We start from the raw sequence: 23,077 nt of genomic DNA, 5'->3' as shown, positions 1-23,077 counted from the left end.
TAACCTCCAGACCTAAGGTTTTATACTTAGGCTTTGAGGCGAGTTTGATGGATTTTCGACTATGTTTAGCACATATAACAAGTAGCGTTCTGAAATAAAAGGAGATCAGAACAGCCAGTGCAAGTCTACATGAAGAAACAAGCAAGTGCTTGCATGTCCATGCTATTTTATTTTTTACTTCTAAAAGTTGGTGGTCTTTAAAGCATCATCAAATGATGATCCAAATATCTTCTAAATCTATTTCAACTGCCAACCCTGATGTTTTTGGCCAATTAGCCTTTGATTGGGAATTTATGCTACTGCAAAATTGATAAGTACACTAGATTGAGCAAAGGCTATACAATGAACAGGTATAATTTAGTCCAATGGACAGCTTTATGCTATGATAATGAAACATGAAATCACAATTTATTTCACAATAGATCAATCCATATACACAAGCTTGTAAATAACTAGGCAAATATAACTGTACATTGCACACAAGGAGAACCTCTTGCAACTATATTTGAAACAAATTAGTAAGCAATGGACTGAAGAAAGTTGTCAACAGGGTGGAAACAAGAAAAGGAATGCGCACAACAAAACTAACTCAACCAGAAAAGGACTAGTATTCTTATTGCACACCCCAATTATATCAAGGCTCAATGAGGATAGAACAATGAGCATGTAAATGAAGGATAATTCTGTTTAAATGAGAAGAGAGGAGGTGTTAGAGGAACTACTAGGAAGAAACAAGGGCCTCTTATTCCTTGTTACCAAATTTCTTAGCAATAATAGGTCGGACATCATCAGCATCAGCCAGTGTCTCTAGGAATGGAAGTAAAGAAATTAGTGCAGAGTCTGAAGGATCATCAAACCAACTCTTAATAGGAATCCCATTATTCACTTGCAATCTGAAAACCTGAAATCAAGATGCGAAATTAATATTTAGTTACATAAAACAATAGCCTTACTTCATGCTCAAATAAGCACTCTGCATTTGCTATGTTGCGGTTCATGTCTCTTTTAGTTTTCTCCAATTTCCAACTAAGCACATGAAACTTGAAAAAAAACTCACAAACATCAAGAGACCATATTTTTTTACAAACAATATTGAACTCTGCCTACAGAGACTAGAGTAGCGCAGTGAAATGCCTGATAAAGGTGTTGTGTCTATTTTACAGATTGCACAGGAATTTTATTGACTTAATCTCACCAGTACACTCCCCTTACCAGTTATAACCAAAACAAAAAATTAAAAGGGAGGAGTCTACCAACCCAGTACCAGAAGTATAAATAGATTTGTGTCTATCTGTCTCACCAACAGGATAAGCATATACAGGAACTACTACTACACCTCAGTTTCAAAATCGGGGTTGGCTGTAGATTTTTATCGACCATGTTTCTCCATTTATAATCTTCTCAATCCACCATTATACCCCAAAAAAAAATGAAAAGTACTAGACATTCTCTAGATATCTAGTGGCATAAGATTATCTAACAGGGTTAAAAGACTCGAAGAAAGCATAGGACCTAAGCAAACATATTAACATGACTAAACACATTCCAAACTAACAGAATTAAGTGTATTATAATAGGTTTATCATCAAAAACAAGATGCCAGTAGATTACCTGTGGGGAATTATCTACAATTACAACTTTTGCCAGATCAACACCTAATACCGTTAAATCCTTTGTATAACTTCCATCAGAGAAGATGCATGATTCACGATATGCTCGCCTTGAGATAATCTTTCCATCTGGATCCAGAATATCCAACAGTTGCTTCGCATATATGCTCTGACTAGCAGTAAAAATTACAATGTCAAACATCTCTGCAACTCTCTCCAAGAATGTCCGGAGGTGAGGCCGCTGTTTCACATAGACAATGTGTTCTTTCATGCTGAAGTAAACAGGAAATGTGAAGTCTGCATCGTCACAGTGCTCCAGTGTAGAATGAACAAGTGTTTCTGAAGACATGAAATGAATACGCAAAATATTAGACCATCTTATGGGAACCATGTCATGCTGTAAAATATATGTATTATACAAGAAGGTACCAGGGTACTCTCCCTGCTGTAAAGGAATCTTAGTAACTAGCCCTCAGGTATAGCAAAAGATTGTTTTTAAAAACAAGCTACACATTGCATCATTTCCAGCGTAACCAAAAATTGCAGCAAGACTATAATGAGTAGTAAAATTGGAGTACCCAAGTAGTGAATCTCACCATCTAGGTCAAGTACTAGGGTGATTGGTTTGCATGTTTCTGATTCTTTTGGCAAAATATTCGGCCTCTCTAATATGTCTGGCAAATTTCTTATGAAAATATGTGGGTCAAAGAATTCTGCTTGATCAGATTCTAAATATGTGAAAGCATCAGATTGTTCAGATGATCTGAGCTGGTGAATTGCCATGTATAAGCTCGAATCATCTGACTGAACAGCGGTTTCACTAGATGTTCTGCACTCTTGACTATAGCTAGCTGCTGCAGTGTCTTCAAGGAAAGGCAACAGCAAGTATTCCTCATCAACATTGGTAAAGATATTTGGTTCTTCACACTTGTAATCAGCCAAGAATCTGTCAGTCAAACTGTCATCATAGATGGTTTCACCCTCGACGGCCAAACAAGAAACAATCATATCGGAGATGTAGAAATCTGAAACATTGCACGTCTGATGTTCACACGAACTTCTGCTGCTATCACTATCTTCAGTCTCCAATTGGGGTACATAAAAATCATTGCTTGCTGTAAGCAACCAAAAATAAGATAAGTTTATGTAATAATGATCTTTTTCACAAGAACTAGAACAGAGGGAGAGAGAGAGAGAGAGGTGTGCTTCTCAGCTCTTATCATCTACGACCCGAGGGGCTTTTGGCTGTGTGGCAACATCCTTTTCAAGAACAGAAGAAATAAAGCAAATTTAAGGATGGGTTGTGGTTTGCCTAAGCACTTTTTCAGGACAAAGAGAAGAAACAAAATCTGATTATGAATTTCACAATCAACAAAGAATCCAACAAAATTGGAGGTGTACCTCCATCACTTGGTATATCAGACTCACTGTGCGCACCACCAACAGGCTCCACACTAGGTGAAAAGATTGTCTCTGAACTTGGTTTGCAGATTACTACTGTAGACTCCTGCAGCGATTCCAAAACATGATATACAGTACAAACATCAAAAATCAAAAATCAAATTGTCAAACTTTCAGCATGCAGGCACAAGTATGGCATAGTAAACTGAAGTGTAAAACTTTCAGGGGATAGGAGCGCGCATATCCTAGTGTCAGCCAGCCCTATATTATGTGAACTAATAAAGTAATAATATGTGAGTTATATAACGTGAATTATCTATTTCTTTCTAGCTGTTAATGTTGCACTCAACAACAATAACTATGCCTCAATCTCAAGCTAGTTGGGGTCGGATTTTGTTGTACTCTACTTGTGCATTATTCTTTTTCTTGAGCAAAAAAATCAAGCACAAATTAAGTACAACAAAAGCAGCTAGAAACAAATGGTAATCAATGGAAATGTACAAGACAAAGCATGAAACGACACGGTAATCTATAGATTGAAGGAGTCTCTCAATGACCTATTATATGGGAAAGTAAGGCTGTCAACGTGTCCAACACTTTGGCAACTGGATACTGAAATCTCAGACTAAAGTGCTTGTATTGGGTATTTAACAAGCACTATTTACTTCTGAGATAAATTATTATATTTTAGTCGGAAGATTTGACCATAATGAATTTCTGTTTTTGGTGATAGACTGATATCTGGGCTCTCATTACAGCAGCCTTGCATTGGGGTCTTGTTCTGACCCACTCTTTTTTTGCAAGATGAAATTTGTCATACCACAATTTTCCAAATCAGTTTTATTCAATTATGAAATCTATGTTTAAAGGTTCTTATGTATTTGGTTAACATATCTACCTGTAAAGGAACACAGCAAGGACATCTTTACTGTAAGGGCATGTAATAATTTTGCTCACGAGGGAGTCCTATCAGCAACATTTTGGTTTCTGGAAACAAGTTTGGAACTCCAAAGCAACATTTTGGTGGCTAGGAAGACTTGCTTAACTCAAGACAATCTTCAAAGAAGGGGAGTCCAATAGTTTACAGATGTATGAAGAGAGAGAAGAGTCTGTTGACCATTTATTTCTACAATGCTATCAGCACACAGCTGTTGCAGTTTTTCTTGAAATTTCTGGGCATCAAATGGGTAATGCTAGGTACAATCTCAGAACAGGAAAGGTCTTTCAAAGCAGATCAAGACAGAATGGAACACAGTACCAGCAGCCATATGGTGGTGTGTTTGGAAAGAGAGAAACAAGAGATGTTTAAAAAGACAAAAGAACTCAGTCTTGAAGATCAAGTCAGACTGCATTTTGTGGATATCTTTTTGGTGTAAACAGAAATGGATAGATGATAGTGAAACCCAGTTACAGTTCATCGAATCTTTTGTAAAGATAGCCAGCATGTTTCGTTTTTTCTTTTTCTTTTTTTCTTTTTTTCATTTTTGCTGACTTTTTTATGTAATTGTGACACCTTCTAGTGCTGATTTTGAACATCTATAACACTAGACATTTCAAAAAATTATTACCTGTTCAGGAAACCCATTTTTCTTAACATATATATTTTATTTCAGAAAACAGATCAATTCATGTCAAATATCAAAATGAAGATTACTCAATTTGACTCTCGTAAAACAAATGGCCTACTTTTCCTGATGCTCGTGTCTCAGCCCTTTCACATACTGTTTTCTTCACAGACCACTTATGTAGAGATATGGAGAGATCAGACGGCTTAAATGTGGACCTTTCTTTGGTTCCTTGTTTTCTCCTATGAATTTCTATGTTCAGTTTCTGTATCTCCATAATGTTTATGAAAACACTTTATGACCATTTACCGGGAAAATGGGAACTATATAAATTTATTATATAACAAGCTGAAGATGCATGACAGCAATATGTGTATATTTGGAAGAATTTGTGTCCATTATACACCACAAGGTTGAAAGAAATGAATAAATAAATTAAGACTACTATAAATGAAACTTAAAGCGACAGGTACTAATAGTTAACACTTTGAGGACGTATTTACCGTTGTATCAAGGTTTGCAGAATCAGTAACAGGTGGCTGTTGCTTTTCAAGCAGGTCATCTACCAAATCATTAGCATGATCACCATTTCTTCCGACTTGGTGTGGATGTACTTTGTAGTAGCTAGGAACTGCAAGAATTAAAGCAACTGATGATTGAACCAGAATGCGCAGTACGAAGAAATGGCAACGTCAGCATAGAGCAGAGAGTTCCATTGTAAAACTTGTGGGTGAGGAAAAAAGCATCATTCTCACACCATCACAATAACAACGAAAAAGTTCTTATTCTGAAAAGCCATAACATAGAACCAAACCTACCATCATGAGTATTGTGAATCAGATCTGCAACTTCGTCTGCATTCTGCACACTTCTGGTTCGAGAGAGAGAACTCTTGGATATGACACTAGAATTTGGACAGACGTGGAGACCATTTTTTTCTTTCGAACTGGATGTGGCTAGCTTTGTCTTCATTTTTAGTGATGGCATTTGATTCGTACTTGGGATGTCTAGCACAATCTTGATCTAAAAGCATCAGTAGGGATTCAAAACCCCTTTAGGCAGATATAGTATCAGCCACAAGAGACTGTTGTCAAAGAAAATTGAAAAACCTTTAGAATTCATGGCTATGCCTGAAGGTTAGTATATCGAAAAGAAGAATATATAGAACAATGTTTATAGTTATATACTGTATGCAGTGAACTAATCAAAAGAAATCATACTCAAATGAACTCTGGCAAACCAATAGCCAAAATCACTTTGATATAAAGGAACAGAGAAATTCCTGCTATCATAAACCACTCCTAAAACTCAACTATTGGCTGAAGCAAACATCAAGAACATCTATATATAGATAATTTTTCTGCACTGGGTATTTCTCTCCCCATCAAAGCATGGAAACAATTTTTTTTACCACAATTTGCTAATGTTGAACCACCAAATTTAACAAAAGTTACAAGGGTGGTGAAATCACACCTTCAAATCAGTTTTTTGTAAAGATGGATGATAAGACCAATTTAGTTTACTGACTCTTTTAATTTTCTCCACACTAATCCATCAAAACTGGACCTGCCGACAAAAACCACCCAATTCACACCACCAAACAAACATAAACCTTCTTCCACAGAGGCATGTTGGAGTTGAGTTGTTTTGAGGGAATCCTTTTGTCTCAATCAATCAATAATACCTTGACTGGATAAATTACTTGTTTCACACAATTCTTCAAGTCATGTTTTTTTACTCCGCTTCCTATATCACTATCTACTCCACAAACTTCATCCTTTATTATTATCTGCCAAATTTGAAGCTTAATTTCCCTAAACATTAAAAAAAATAAAAGCTTTTTCCCATGAAAAACGAAGATAAGATGCTACTTCTGTCCACCTTTAAAGTTAGAAGAACACTTTTTTACTCTGATTTTTCCTCCTCGGCTCATGGAATCCCAAATAATCCTCAAATTAACCTAATTCAGACCTATCAGGAAACCTATAAACCACCACACCACCCATATGCTCCAGATAAACCATGTTTAATTAAGATCTACAAGAACCAAGACTTATTTTCCTAAGTTTCTAGAATTCAAAATAAAAATCAAACTTTTACCCAAATTTTTTTTTTAAAAATAAAATAAAAGCAGAATACTGCACATATGGTCAAGAAAACAGATGAATACTCCGTATTTCCAGAATATTTTCAAAAAATCAAATTGTATTCGTAAATTAAGAAAAAAATGAAAATTTACCAGTAATGAAGTTCTCGTATATCCATACCAAAGCCTAAAAAATTCACAAGAATAGAAAACCCAAAACCCCAAAATAATTAAAAGTAAACCCAGAAGATCGCAAAGTCAACTCAATCAACTTTCATCAATTCAATCAAGGAATCACACATAATTCAACAACCAAAACCACAAATGATCAACAGATCAAAAACCCTAAACAAAATTCAAAGTCCAAAAACAGCTCAAATTACCAAAAGAAAAAAACTTCCAACAAGACGATGAACAGTACTATACACAGAAACAGTGAAGGATGATTTCATGGATGTCAGATAAATACACAAAAGTCAGCATAGAGATACAAATTTCTGTATCTATAGGTCTATATTACCTGGTAGAGTCACCAAGCGTCTCTCTCTCACTTTCTCTCTCTAGACGCGCGCTTTTCTCTCTCTTTTGCTCTTTTCTTCTGTGTATATATAGAAAACAAAAGATACTGTATAGGCTACAGCTGACAGCAGTAATGTATTTTTGTACTTTAAGCTGTAAGCAGTTGTACCTAAAGAATGTGAACACACTCAGTGACGTTTCGATAATTTCTTTTTTTTCCTTCTTTTATTTAGTTTTTTTCCTTATATGCAATAGAGACTCCGAATGAATTTAGCATTTGAGGTCGAAAATTTTACCATGTACCTTACGTAGTTAATATTAAGAGGAAATTTCAGAAAATACGTAATTATAGCGTGTAATTATGTTTAAAAAAAAATGATGATTTAGTTAATTATAAAATGTGTATGAGTTTGTTATTAGATACGATGCATTCGTCTCGTGAGATTCACATTTATCTGTCTATTTGAGATACAATGTGCTTTCTTGCTCACTCTTTTCTCATTTGTATCTCTCCATCTTTCGTTCCACTCCCTCTCCGTATTTGTGCTTCACAATGTATTGAGTTTCACAATTTTATGTATTTATATATCTAGTTTTGAATATGCACATATACATAATGTGTATCTATGCATAAGTACGTGTATGTAATATAAAAAAATGTGATGTATTCAGTATATTTGTGCATAGATACATACTTAAAAACAAAGAAGAAAACACAATGATCCAGTATCAAATATCTAGTAGTGTATTCAGTGGCGGATCTATGCAAAGGTTTGGTGGTGCCACGCCACCCCCGAACTTCGACGGAAACTCTATATATACATAGGTATATATATATATATAATATTTATATAAATATAAAGCGTGTCACCCACAGAACAAAACTGTCTTGTGGTGCCATGGTAGGAGGGCAACTTTAGAAGGCTGATGTTGCGGGTTCGAATCTCATTTGTACCTATTTTTTTGAGAAATTTGATGCAGACGTTTTTTAAGAAAAAAAAAAAAGACTCCAAGCACGTTTTTTTTAAGGAAAAACAGCTGGCACAATTTTTATTTTTATTTTTTTATAATTGTTATTGAGTTAAATTAAATTAATTACATTATTACTCCTTTGACTTTTCTTTTATTTGATTAAATACTCAATAAAAGTGTAATATCTTATTATTTACATTTTATTGATTGATTTATGATATATATTGAAAAGACAAATAATTTAATCAAATATAAAATTAATTTAATCGATAAGTCTATTTGGCACCCACGGACTCTAAATCCTGGATCCGCCACTGAGTGTATTTAGTATCAAATAATAATAATAGAAGGTGATGGCCACTGTGATCAGTGAAGAAAAAGCAGGTTTCATACCAGGGAGAAAGATAGGAGACAACATCATTCTTGCACATGAATTAGTGAAGGGATATAACAGGAAACACATATCTCCAAGGTGTATGATCAAAATAGATTTGCAAAAGGCCTATGACTCTTTGGAATGGATATATCTCGACCAAGTAATGACTGAACTTGGATTTCCAAGAAGGTTCACCAATTGGGTGATGGAATGTGTGAAAACAATGAACTACTCTGTATTGACTAATAGAGAAACAATTCATCCCTTTAAAGTTGCCAGAGGATTAAGACAAGGCGATCCAATATCACATTTCCTTTTTGCAATTGCTATGGAGTACTTAAGTCGATTATTACACAGCCTCAAGGATACTAGAGAGCTTAAATTTCATCTAAGGTGTGGGAAGCTAGGAATAAGTCACATGTGTTTTGCAGATGACATGATCTTTTTCTTGAGAGGTGACCTAGCGTCAGTCACTATGATATAACAATGTTTCAATGAATTCTCTAAGGCATCGAGACTACTTGCTAATTTAGGGAAAAGCTCCGTGTACTTTGGGGGAGTATCACTAGTTGAGGAAGTGCAAATCCTCACTAGGCTGGGATTTAGTCGTGGAGAGTTTCCCTTCAAATATCTTGGAATTCCATTATCCACTCAGAAATCACTCTCATTCAATGAAAACCTCTCATCACAAGGATCACTGCTAGGATATCTTTGTGGACTGCTCGAAAGCTATCATACGTTGGTCGAGCACAACTTATTCAGTCTGTAATATTTGGAATACAAGTTTATTAGGCACAACTGTTTATGATGCCAACTAAGGTGATGAAGATGATCGAAGCTTATTGTATGAGCTATCTTTGGTCAGAAAGCAATACCATTACCAAAAAAGCTCTAGTGGTGTGGGAAACATTATGCTCACCCAAGTGTGTGGGAGGTCTGAACCTAACTAATCTGAGAATCTGGAACAAGGCTACTATAGCTAAGAACTATTGGGATGTGGAGAACAAAGTTGACAAGCTGTGGATTCGATGGATACATACATACTACATAAAAGGAGAACAAGGAGATAATATTCAAGTACCAAAGCAAGCATGTTGGATGATTAGAAAAATATTAGAGGCAAGGACTGTTATATCTCAATTTCCTACTATCAATCCAGAGAAAAGTGTGATAAGACAGCTCTACAACAATATGTTACAAGGTAAACCTAAGGTGCCATGGAAATGTCTAATGTATATGAATGCTGCCAGACCAAAATCAAAGTTCACAACATAGATTCAACTTCATGGAAAGAAGCTGACAACTGATAGACTGAACAAATGGGGTTTGGATGTAGAGGAAACATGCTGCCTATGCCAACTGCAGGAGGAATCGAGGGAACAACTCTTTGTGTAATGTACTTATGTGAGAAGATTGTGGGATAGAATCCTAAGATGGATGAACATGCCAATGTATAATGCTACTACATGGGAGCAACACATACAATGGACTATCAACAATGCAAAAGGGAAATCTAAGGAGGCGCAGGTGTTCAAGATGATGTATGCAGAAATCACTTATGGGATATGAAATGAAAGAAATCGGAGAATTTTTGAAACAAGACGGCAACAGTTGAAAACTATAGCTAAAGAGATTATATATGTAAGTTGTGTAAGAGCCCCCCGGCCCCCCTAGAATAAGTAGTCTAATACATAGTTTTATTTTCTAGGCAGCTTGTGGTTTGATTAAGGATAGCATTGTTGTGATGTAGCATGCTAAGAGTTGTAATGTTCTTTTGGTGATTAATGGAAAGCTAGTTACCAAAAAAAATAAAATAATAATATGCTCTTCCTTTTTATCTTTTTGGTGAATTTCAAATTTAAATAAGCATAAAAAAAATGAAGAAAATTACAGAAATAGAAAAGGTAATATAATTTTGTAATGAAAGAATGAAAAAGTAAAATAAAATAAGAAAGAAAAAAAAATCAAACTAAGTGGCAAGAGTACGAGTGAAACGATTGTTGGATAGAGATGGACGAAATTTGTTGCTTTGTTGTTGGATGGAGATGGAGAGAAACAATGTTATTATTTTTTTTCAATTTATGTGATATTATTTAATTATTTAAAAAAGACAGATAACATTCTTTAGCACTATATTTGGGATCAAAACTTTAAAGGGGAATTTTTGTAAATAGTCAATATAATAAACTTAGTTATGCTCGATAACTATAGTTTGCATATTTACGGATTGTAGCTACAGTTTAAGTTGTCTCATTTGTATAATCGAGTTTGTATAATTTGTGGGTGAGTTTGTATAATTCGCGGGTCCGTTTATATAATTAAGCTATTTTTGTATAAACTCGAAATAACAAATTTATACCAACACAAACATCTGAACTTTAAACAGCTATGCAAATTATATTATAAAAAAATACATTATACAAAAGTTATACAAATTATATTATACAAATTCAAAACTCCACTCCACGTAATTATCATTGAATGTTGGTCGCGAGTGGTAATTAACTAAAACTATAGTTATGATGACTAATTAACTGGTATATGTTTGCATAACCATGTCAACATGCGCTGGGCCCACAAGACAGTGCCACGTAGGCCAAAAAGGGGTAGAATATTACATATAAAATAAGTTCGGGGGGTAATAGGACCTTAGTAAAGGTTAGGTGTGTCTCTGGGATTTCAGGTATAGGCTGGGGGGTACTTATGCATTTTCCCGAGAAAGATTAACAACAAATTGATTAGCGTGATTTAGGGAACTCACATTCAAAATTGATTACCTTTCCTTTAAAAGTGTAACTGAATTTGTTTTAATGTATTGGAATTAATGTATCCGACTTGTTTGCTATGTATCCGGATAACACTGATTTTGAGGGATTTTTGTAAATTGGAAAATAGTAGGGATACAATGTAATTTAGGTCTTTACACTATAGGATTTATGTAAGTTATACTTATTTTATTTCAATATTTGAACCAATATTTTAAAGAGCAACTTTCACATATAGCAAACATAAAAATCATATTTGTATGTTATAGCTATAGTTTGCATAATTGTGTTCCATAGCAAATTTCATGTTTGCTATTGAGTTTTTGATTTGTATAATTCGCTACAAACATTCAATTTTATACAAATTGTTCAGTTTTGTATAAATTCATTTATACATTGTAATTTGTATAATAAGATCTGTATGTATATAATTATAAGTGTAAATGACGAAAATATATATATTTGTATTTGTATATACACTTTTCTCTCGCTTTATACAAACACAAATGCATTTTATACCGAAAAGTATAAAATGACTAATTGTATACCGAAAATGGCTAATTGTATATGGCAAAAAACAGGGATGTTTGCTGCTAATTACAATTAAAATAAACTATGGCTATAACATTTAATTTGAATTAATAGTTTGCTATTTCATACAATTTTCCCTATTTTAAATGCATGTTACTATATTCAACTCTTCACTTTAAGATTTGACTTCGATAGCTCAAAACACAAGTATTGAATTATTTAGTGGTCGATAATTACTTTTTTTTATTTACACAAAATTTTCATATAGGATGTCATGTAGGACGAATGTGTTTATTTATTCAATTTAATACAAGTTCAAGTGTCTACTTGTGTACACCCAAAGTTTGAGGTAATAGTTGTCAACTGAAGCCAAGTTAAGGGTCATGTTTATGTATTATACTTTTTTCTTAACATAACACTATACAATATTGTGACGACCTATTACACACCTAAATTATTTTAACGTGAATTTATTTCAACCCTGATGCACATACAATCAGACACATGATGAGAAAATGTTTTACACTCGCACCACGTCATTACCATTTCATTGTCACATCAATAATTACGTCAGTTTTTTTTTATATAATCTATGTCACCCAATTTCTTCTTCTTCTCTATACATCATCAAAACCACCATTAAACCACTACCATTGTTGCTATTATCACAAAATTCACTTCTCCACCACCATAGATTTCACCACTCACAACCAAATTCACCACCGAAATTTTTCCACAACCATTGCCATCATTAAAAATCGATAACGACCATCATATATTGGGAAAAGGCATAAATTCACCCTTGAACTTATTTCGAAAAGTCAGTTACACGTTTAAACTATCATGACGACCTATTACACACCTTTTCATTATATTTGATTTTTCTCTTCGGTTTTGTTGGTGGTTGATAAAATTGATGATTAATTTTAAAAAATAAAATATAATGATGGATTTGTTGGCGTGGGGTGATAAAGAACCGGGAATTGAAGGTGGTGGAGAAGAAAAAATCAACATTGACAATGGTGGTAGTGATATTTGGTAGTGGGTTTGTACCTTTTGATGGTGATGATGTAATTTTGGTGATGAGTTTGTTTATGAGTGTCTAATTTTGTTATGGATCTTTCTAAGTTTTATGGGGATAATGGTGATAGTACGATTTCGATGGTGGATTTGATCGTAGGTGGTGAAATTTATGGTGACTATTTTGATTTTCATGGTGAAATATATAGATTTGATAGTAATATGGCGGCAATGGTTGTGGTTTCATGGTGGTGTTCATTGAAGAAGAAACAACTGAATGATATGGAGAATTTTAATCAAAAATTGATATGATATCTGCTATGGCAGTGACATGACATTGATGTGACGCAAGTGTAATACACCTCCCATTATGAGAGTTGTGCTACACGCCTTAGGGGTTAAAAAAATCACTATTTAATAGCAGAAGTGTGTAATAAGTCACTATATTAGCTTAAGCGTGTGACTAACTTTTCAAGACAAGTTCAGGGGTGAATTTATGCATTTTCCCTCATATATTTAACTAAATTCACCATCGGAATTACATCACTATCATTAAAATGCATCACAATCATAATCATAAATTCAACATCTACATCAAAATCACGAATTTCATTGTCATTATCGAAATTAAAAGTCATACCACCACTAATTTTATCACCCATCACCAAACCCACCACAAAAATTATCACAATTACAAATTTCATTCAAGCTCAAAGAGGAGAATGGTGAAAACTTACAATATTTATTTACAAAAACTTTAGTCAGACAATTGAGAAACTAGTGATTGATTTACTATTACTGATTTTGAAGAAAATCTAGAGAAAAAAATGAATTTTGTGCAAACAACTAGAAATTTTTTGCGTAGAAAAAGAAAGATCTGAAAATTTTCTTATTTCAAATGCTCACAATCAACAAAAAAGACAAAAATAAATTGAATAATCAGTGATTCACTTGACGAATTTGATGTGGAAAGAGTAAGGATTGATCAATTTTAGATGTCTCGTCGGAATTTTTTTTGAGTAGTGAATCTAATTAATTGAACAACTTCACAATCTTTGCGATGAATTTCTATCCCACAATGTTGTTTTCTGTTTTTCTCTTGAAAATTTATCATGAAAAAAAATTATTTTTCATATTAGCCATAGCAAAAAGAGTGTTTGTGATGAGAAAAAATAGAGGAAGAAGAAAGGCAAGGTAAATAGGTAATGTCAGTGAGAAGAGTGAGGGTGGAGGAAAAATTGTCTTTTTTTAACTCAAATGCGTTTTATTTATTTTTTATTTAATCTTATTTTCACATCAGCTTTGATGGTTGTATTAAATTCACTTTTGAATAATATAGATATGTAATACATCGCCTCAATTAAGTGTATAATTGACTTTTCAATATAACTTCAGGGTAAATTTATGCCTTTTCCCTTGTAAAAAAAATTAAGAGCACTGTAAAAAATAAGTTTGACAAAAAGGAAGACAGAGAGATTTTATTTTTGTTTTTCGAAAAAGTTGTCTTATACATGACGTTAGCAATTAAGATCGTAAAGGAGATTATAAAGATCATGTGGCAGTTATTCTCTCCATTTTAATTTATTTTATTTTTTTTCATTTTGATTTAATACGAAATTTAAAAAATATTTAAATGTTAAGTTCTTAAATTTAAAATATATAAAATATAGTAAGACGATTTTTAATTTTATAAATTTAAATATGTAGCGAGAAAAATTGAAATTAAAAAGTTGCAAAATAGATTCTATTTAAATAAATTAATAAAAAACAAGACAAATAAAATATTTAGCTATAGATAAAACTCAACAAGCGCATAGCTTGTGGACGACATATCTGTTTGAATTGTGTGCTGGTAGAATATAGTGAACTCCCTTCAATACATTTTTAGTTATTTGTTTTGATTTTCTTTTTAATCGATTATATATTTGAAATCATGTTTTAGAGTATTATAAATTAAAACAATTAACAACTAAAAATATTTGGTTATATATATTTAAAATTATGTAAAAAAGACTACCAATCACAATATACCAATTTATATTTTTATAAAAAAAAAATTGACTCTCAAAATTTTATTAGTGTCACATAAATTGGGACAAGGAAATACTATTTATTATTTAAAAATTAAATATTTCCTCCATACCTATTTACTTGTTAAATATTTCCTATTTTGATTTCTCCTTTTACTTGCCTTTTTGACAAATCAAGGAAGGATAATTTTTTTTCTTTCTATTATAGTTTCAATTTATTAACATTGAGTTAATGTCTTTGAAAAAAAATAGTAAATAAATATGTTTGAGACCCTGTAATATGGGTAAAATAACTATAACTCACTATATCAATCATTATCTTAATAGGTGTGTCAATTCAAAATTTAACAAATAAAAAAGGACGAAGGGGGTAACATAAGTTGAAACAAAAAGAGAAATACATAATTATTTAAAAATAACATAAATATTACTATAAAATCAGTATAATTAATAAACGTCAAATATTTTTAAAAATATATAAAAAAAATTAATGGAGTTTTAAAATTATATCTATGTTCTATAAATTGTATAAATTAAACTCAGCTATGGTTGCTTGGTGTTACTTCATCCACGAGTTTCGAGATTGACTCAATGAAATGAATATACTCTTTTTCTTACGACGGCGCCTTTTAGAACATATTATATACTTTATGTTATGTATAAATAAATAAATAAAATATAAGGGCAATGGGATAAATAATTTAGACAAAGAGGGAAATATATAGAGATCTTTTTTTTGGTTTCTTTCGAAAAAATTGTCATACCCGTTACAGGAGCTGTTAATATTATTCTATAAGCAATATATATGTGTATTTGGAAAAGAATCAAGTTTTTTTATTTGATTGAGTATTTTCATTATATCATTATCTTCTGCTTGCATTGTTTCAAGGGAGTTTGTGATTTCTTATCCATATTTTCATTAAATTGTTTCTTACGAAATTCAAGTTTATATTCATCTCATATGCAATTTTCTTAGTAGAAATCATAGCACTCATAATACATATAATTTTTTCTAAAAAAATAACATATATAGGTAATTGTTTATTTTTAAAAAAATGAAACCCCAAGCGATGACTTTATAGTATTGACAAGTTCAAATTTAAAGGTTATAAATTTTCTATTTATATTATAATAAATTAAGTTACTTTTAATATTTAATAATTTTTTATTACATATATTAAATCTACTTTATTCAAATAAACTCATAACTCCGTCTCTATTGCGGATGATTACATTTTCAAAGGGTAAGACGCATGACGTAGCTCTTATCGGAAAATTTGAGGTTGAAGAGTTTGTGTACAAATTGTAGCAAATTATTAATTAATTTGCACTTATATTTTGTTTTTACGCTTTTCATCACATACATACTTCAATATTATTTATATTATTTTAAAATATTAATACTAATTAACACAAGATACACGTGCAATGAACGTGTTTGAGAATTAGTAAAATAAAAAAGAGAGAGTAACTCTGACATGATCTTATAATCTGTTGGAGGCGTCTCAACCCTAATGCCACCGAAACAATTATTCATAATAATTTATATATGCATATTTGTGTCTTACAAATTATTTTATATATATATATATATATCACTAATTTCATATAATAATGATATTTTAATCGGCTTACATATAATTAATTTATAACAATACGTACCTTTGAATATCTATTATCATATTCAATAATCGACAATAATGTTTGTATCTAATAACTAATAAGTCTCGTACTATATACTAATTTACTTTTTTTGATTTCTCATTCAATATTCGAAATTCATATTGGAGCTCCGACTGCATTTTTGCATATTTAAAAGCAAACGATTTGATGTCCCCTTCTCCACCATTGTTTTTAAGGAATCTTTTTTAATCCACCAAAGTTACAATGCCCAACTTTCCCTGCTTCTATGGGGTATACGTGCATGACCACACTATCTCAACTTTAATGCTCTTCAAATTTGTGGTTCTTAAAAATTCATCTAAACACAACTCACCATTTCAGATTTTAGTATTCCCTCCATTCCGTTTTTAGTTATCCATTTCAAAATAATTGTCAATTTGAACAATCAAAAAAGGATTAATTATTTTTTTCCAATTTTGCTCTTAGCATTAATTAATAAGGGATATATAGATCAAATAAACTCTTACTACTATTTACTTTTTTGTAAGAATTGTGTCAAATCTTCTCACGACAACTAAAAAGGAATCGGAGAGAGGTTTATTTTAATTAGCTACTTGTTATTCTCATCACTTAGAGAAAAGTGGATATGTTATATTCCTAATGTCTGTTAATTAGTATGTGATCATTATTACAACAAGTGACTAATAATTTTAATGCATGAGATATTTAGATAAACTTGCTCTATTCAAATTATTACTATAGTAACTCATTAATATTCCTCCCAAAAGAGAAATGAAAAATGGGATTGGAGGCTGTATCATTCATCACTATAATTCATTAGGTTTTTTACTTTTATTTTTCATCCAATGCTTGAGTTACACCCTAATTAAACTCAAATTTAAATAGTAGTAATATTTTTCCTATAAAAATGACTTCATATTTAAAAATTGAATCGAATCACAATAAAAATGAAAATAATAACTTACGGACATCTTAAGAAGATAAGCACTATATGAGACATTTAATTCTCTGAAATTTTTTCATATTCAGAACTCGAAATAGTGATTAGAAAGCTATAATGACATAATTAAGTAAAAGACTAATAGCACAGTACGTACTAGAGAAAGGGAGAGAGAGAGAGAGAGGGGGAGGGGGAGGGGGAGGGGGAGGGAGACGTGTGGAGCTACAAGGAGGGCTCAAGCAGAAGAATCAAGTACAGTGATGATAGAATTCCAGCTGCTCTTTGTACCTGAGTTTTCTCTAAGAATAAACCATTTTCAAGAACCCATTAAATGGAGTCACAGAGTAGTAAAAACAGAAGAGGAGGAAGAACATCCATGAACCAGAATAACCAAAACAACAACAAAGATTCCGGCTTTTCTACTTCTTCTGCTGCTAGTAACATGAAGAATAACGCCAGTAAGGCTGCCCTGGCTCAGTATAATGCTGATGCAAAGTTAATGGCTGAGTTTGAGCAGTCTAGTGTCTCTGGTAAGTCTTTTGATTATTCAAAATCAGTTCCTTATCCACCACAGGAAACTAATGAAGAAGAAATCACTTCTTATCTTTCAAGAATTCAGAGGGGTGGGCTTGTTCAACCATTTGGTTGTATGGTTGCTATTGAGGAACCCACTTTCAAGATTATAGGTTACAGTGAGAATTGCTTTGATATGTTGGGGTTTAAGCCTACAAAGATGAAATTAGGTCTGATTGGTGTTGATGCTAGAACCCTTTTTACCCCTTCTTCAGGGGATTCATTGGCTAAAGTTATGGCTTCTAGGGAAATTTCTTTGTTGAACCCTATATGGGTTCATTCTAGGACTACCCATAAGCCCTTTTATGCTATACTTCACAGGATTGATGTGGGCATTGTGATTGATTTGGAACCTGCTAATTCTAGTGATCCTGCATTGCTGCTTGCTGGGGCAGTGCAGTCACAAAAACTGGCGGTACGGTCAATATCTAGGTTGCAGTCACTCCCTGGTGGAGATATAGGGGTTCTATGTGATACAGCTGTGGAAGATGTGCAGAAGCTGACTGGATATGATAGGGTAATGGTCTATAAGTTCCATGATGATAATCATGGTGAAATTGTGTCTGAGATTAGGAGATCAGACTTGGAACCTTATTTGGGTTTGCATTATCCTGCAACAGATATCCCACAAGCTGCTCGCTTCTTGTTTAAACAGAACAGAGTTAGGATGATATGTGATTGTAATGCGCAGCCTGTTAAGGTTGTTCAGAGTGAAGAACTAAAGCAGCCTATCTGCTTGGTTAATTCGACTCTTAGATCACCTCATGAATGCCATAGCAAGTATATGGCCAACATGGGATCTATATCGTCGTTGGTGATGGCAGTTCTTATCAATAGCGGTGATTCAATGAAGCTTTGGGGTTTGATTGTCTGTCATCACACTTCTCCTCGGTATGTGCCTTTCCCACTTCGATATGCATGCGAATTCTTCACACAGGCATTTGGCTTGCAGCTTAATATGGAGCTTCAATTGGCATCACAGTTGGCAGAGAAGAAAACTCTCCAAATGCAGACCTTACTATGTGACATGCTTCTTCGAGATGTTCCATTTGGCGTTGTAACACAATCCCCTAGTATTATGGACCTTGTGAAGTGTGATGGAGCTGCACTTTATTCTGGTGGAAAATGTTGGTTGCTTGGGGTGACACCAACTGAAGCACAAGTTAAAGATATTGCACAGTGGTTACTAGTTGCTCATAAGGACTCTACAGGTTTAAGTACCGACTGTCTTGCAGATGCTGGTTATCCTGGTGCGGCTTTACTGGGAGATGCTGTTTGTGGCATGGCTACTGCGAGAATTACTTCCAAGGATTTTCTATTCTGGTTCAGGTCTCACACAGCTAAGGAAGTCAAGTGGGGAGGTGCTAAGCATCATCCAGATGATAAAGATGATGGAGGAAAAATGCACCCACGATCTTCATTTAATGCCTTTCTTGAAGTGGTTAAAAGCAGAAGTTTGCCATGGGAGATTCCGGAGATTAATGCCATTCATTCTCTACAAATCATAATGAGAGAATCAATCCAAGAGAATGAAAACAGCTCTCTAAAAACTTTGACTACTTCTCAACAGAATGATGCTGATGGGCCAAGCATGGATGAGCTTAGTTCTGTGGCAATGGAAATGGTTAGATTGATTGAGACAGCCACTGCTCCAATTTTTGGAGTTGATCCATCTGGCTTAATAAATGGATGGAATGAGAAGATTGCTGACTTAACAGGGTTGCATGCTAGTGAAGCTGTTGGAATGTCTCTCATTAATGATATTACTCATGAAGATTCACGTGGAACTGTTGAAAAAGTTCTACATAGAGCTCTGTTAGGTACTTCTTATTTTGACTTAATAGCAATCATTAAAATTTGGATACGTCCTTAATACTGCATGGCTATAATTCTATCTATCTGTTCATTGCGTTATTTTATCTTCATTCTTTATGCGTTGCAGTCATACGTGATAGCGTATCTTCTTAGATTTGAAATTCAGGCTTACTGGTAAGAAAATTGGCTACCTACACTTATTCAATTGGCCTTTCATCTTGTTTGTTGTAATATATGCATAGTTACCTGCATTACTTGGGGTGATATTATGCTTTCAGCATTGACTAGTCAGTCATCTCCACTGCATAGTAGACTTGGGTTGCTCTTTCAGTGCACTCTTTTGTTGAAATAGATATTTTTCCTCTTCTGGGTAAGTCAAAATTGACTGACAGCCTGAGCACAGAAGTTTACACTAACATTCCCCAGCTTGTTCTCACTCCCCACCCTCTCTCTATCTTTGTAACTTGTGATTCAGGTGAGGAGGAAAAAAATGTGGAAATAAAATTGCGAAGGTTTGGGAAAGATCCACCAGGATCAGTTATATACCTTGTGACCAATACCTGCACAAGCCGGGACCACAAAAATGGTGTTGTTGGTGTGTGCTTTGTGGCTCAAGATGTCACTCCTGAGAAATCTGTCATGGATAAATTCATTCAGTTGCGAGGAGATTATGAGGCTATTGTACAAAGTCTTAGTCCATTGATTCCACCAATATTTGCTTCTGATGAAAATGCTTGTTGTTCGGAGTGGAATGCAGCAATGGAAAGATTGACTGGTTGGACAAAATATGAGGTCATGGGGAGGACTCTTCCTGGTGAAGTTTTTGGTGGTCTTTGTCGTCTTACGGGACAAGATGCCCTTACAAAATTTATGATTCTTTTCTACCAAGCAATTAGTGGTCATGAAACCAAAAAGCTTCCATTTGGCTTTTTTAATAGGACAGGAGAGTTTGTGGAAGTGTTCCTAACAGCAAACAAGAGAACTGATGAGCATGGGAATATATGTGGGTGTTTCTGCTTCCTGCAGCCTACGACAGTTGACCCAGAGGCGTCAGATGAGAGACAAGACTATAAAGATTCCCTTTCGAAATTTAAAGAATATGCTTACGTACTACAGCAGATGAAAAATCCACTGAATGGAATCCAGTTTACCCATAAACTCCTTGAAGCAACCGGTGTTTCAGATAATCAGAAACAGCTTCTGGAGACAAGTGAAGCATGTGAGAAACAGATACTGTCTGTTATTGACAATATGGATTTTGGAGGTATAGAGGACGGGTAATGCTTCTTCTATATGAACTTGATTAAAATGACTCTTTATCTTTCTTATGTTTTTTCAATTTTCCACCTCAACTAGTTGTCACTTTATGATGGAGAAAATATCATATATTATCTCAGAGAACCATTTCTATTATCTGTTCTTCGAAGACCTTCTAAATGGGTTGTTCATCCAGCGGTTAGCCGGTTACAAAGAAGCAGTTACCACTTACCACTGTTCTTTCCTTTACAGCAACTCTTCCCTTGTTGCGGCTTACATTAATTTGCGTAGATTGGACACTGCATCCCGATCTCGAGTAGCTGGTACTCATTAACTGTTAATTTCACTAGAAACGGCTTTCCAAAGGAGTTGAATCAGTTTACAGGAGCACCAAAGAAAAAGAGAGAGAAGTACCCAAAAGACTGCAAACACATTAAAAGCTTATAGTCTTCTTCTAAAATCTACTGTAAACGACTCTTTTTATTTGCTAGTGCAACGATAAGCTACCATAATATATGTATGTTGATACTTGCTTCTTTGTTTCTCTCTCTGTTGTTTCTCTATGGCTGAAAGGTCTGCTAAATGCACATTACTTTCTCCTGGTTCTAGCAGCAAAGTGGAGCTAAACATGGAGGAATTCGTTCTAGGAAATGTTGTGGATGCTATTGTGAGTCAAGTAATGATTTTCTTGAAAGAAAAGAACTTACAGCTGCTGCATGATATCCCTGACCAGATCAAAACTCTTCCTCTATATGGTGATCAAATTAAGCTTCAGCGTGTTCTGTCAGATTTCTTGCTTAGTGTAGTGCACCATGCACCTTCTCCGGATGGTTGGGTGGAAATCAAGGTGTTACCTGGTTTGAAACTTATACAAGATGGAAATGAATTAATCCACCTCCAGTTCAGGTAACTTCAGTGCTATTTATCTATTGATGGTTTGCTACATAAGTACATGAGCTTACCCATTTTACCTGGTATCTGTTTTCATGCAACCGTGCAATGTATAACGCCTAATCAGTTGAAGTGCTTTGCGGAGTTTAATCTAATCATAGGAAATATTATGGTGCTTCATTCATTTAGCTGAATTTGTGTTTTTTTTATCAAACACTCACTTTGAATTTTTCAAGTGAGGAGTAGAAAATCAGGAAGAACATTGTCAGTTGTCTTACTTTGTAACTGTAAACATCTTTGTCATAATCAGCTAAACCACCTTGCATAGCCTTTCAATAATTAAGTGTATGTATGGTAATTACTTCTATTGATAAATGTTTATGTGAAATTAAACACACATTATTTGCTAGAATGACTCACCCTGGCCAAGGACTACCTGCTGCTCTAATTGATGACATGTCTGGAGAAAGAAATAGATGGACAACACAAGAAGGAATCGCGTTAAATGTTTCCCAGAAACTTCTCAATGTAATGAATGGACATGTCCGATATGTCAGAGAGGAAGACAAATGTTATTTCCTAATCGACGTGGAACTCCAAACATCGAAACCTACACAACATGGTCCGAAATTGGAAGTAACTCAAGAAATGGAAATCTAGAAAAACATGGTCCAAATTTGGATGCAGGCAGAGTGTCCTATCTCAAAGTACCTTTAGCTCTTCTTTGCACTTCAGGTAAATCTCTTTTTTTTTTTTTTGTAATAAGAATATATCTGGTATTTCTAGAGCCTATGGAGCCTTGGAGTTGATTCTGAATCTCCTACTTTGTACATAATTATTATTATTATCAGCAGTATAGGATTTATTTTCATGTGGATCTTGTATATTGTTTGTATCAGAACACTGTAAAACTATCTTTTCAAATAAAATGATCCAACATGTTATGCTGGGTAGAAGAGGTTAAAGTATTCCCCAAATCATTAAGACCTAAGACTAAATATCAATTAATATGGGATTGTGGTTAAAGTATGCATATTGATCATTGTTTCTTAAAAGGGGTGCAAAGCCTAAAATGGACTAGT

General features: G+C 33.8%; 2 protein-coding genes across 3 annotated transcripts; one reads left to right on the top strand and one right to left on the bottom strand.

Moving 5' to 3' along the window:
• Positions 1-389: 389 nt before the first annotated feature.
• Positions 390-7,359, bottom strand: LOC125836141 (uncharacterized). Its single transcript, XM_049515227.1, has 7 exons — positions 7,183-7,359; positions 5,395-5,660; positions 5,080-5,207; positions 3,012-3,117; positions 2,207-2,725; positions 1,612-1,949; positions 390-901 (listed from the first exon to the last, which is right to left on the bottom strand). The coding sequence occupies exons 2-7, from the start codon at positions 5,561-5,563 to the stop codon at positions 743-745; spliced, it is 1,419 nt and encodes a 472-aa protein (XP_049371184.1). The 5' UTR covers positions 5,564-5,660; positions 7,183-7,359; the 3' UTR covers positions 390-742.
• Positions 7,360-17,662: 10,303 nt separating this feature from the next.
• On the top strand, positions 17,663-22,945 carry LOC125836147 (phytochrome E). 2 transcript variants are annotated; one of them, XM_049515239.1, is made up of 4 exons: positions 17,663-19,852; positions 20,323-21,124; positions 21,717-22,010; positions 22,406-22,945. In XM_049515239.1, the coding sequence occupies exons 1-4, from the start codon at positions 17,791-17,793 to the stop codon at positions 22,653-22,655; spliced, it is 3,408 nt and encodes a 1,135-aa protein (XP_049371196.1). In that variant the 5' UTR covers positions 17,663-17,790; the 3' UTR covers positions 22,656-22,945. The 2 variants fall into 2 exon arrangements, with proteins under 2 accessions (XP_049371196.1, XP_049371195.1); XM_049515238.1 differs by having other exon boundaries at positions 21,714-22,010.
• Positions 22,946-23,077: the final 132 nt, after the last annotated feature.

The sequence above is a fragment of the Solanum verrucosum genome, unplaced genomic scaffold (genome assembly GCF_900185275.1).
Source record: "Solanum verrucosum unplaced genomic scaffold, falcon-dt-bn FXZP01000278.1, whole genome shotgun sequence".
Lineage (NCBI taxonomy): Eukaryota > Viridiplantae > Streptophyta > Magnoliopsida > Solanales > Solanaceae > Solanum > Solanum verrucosum.
This window is presented reverse-complemented; position numbering and strand designations above follow the sequence as displayed.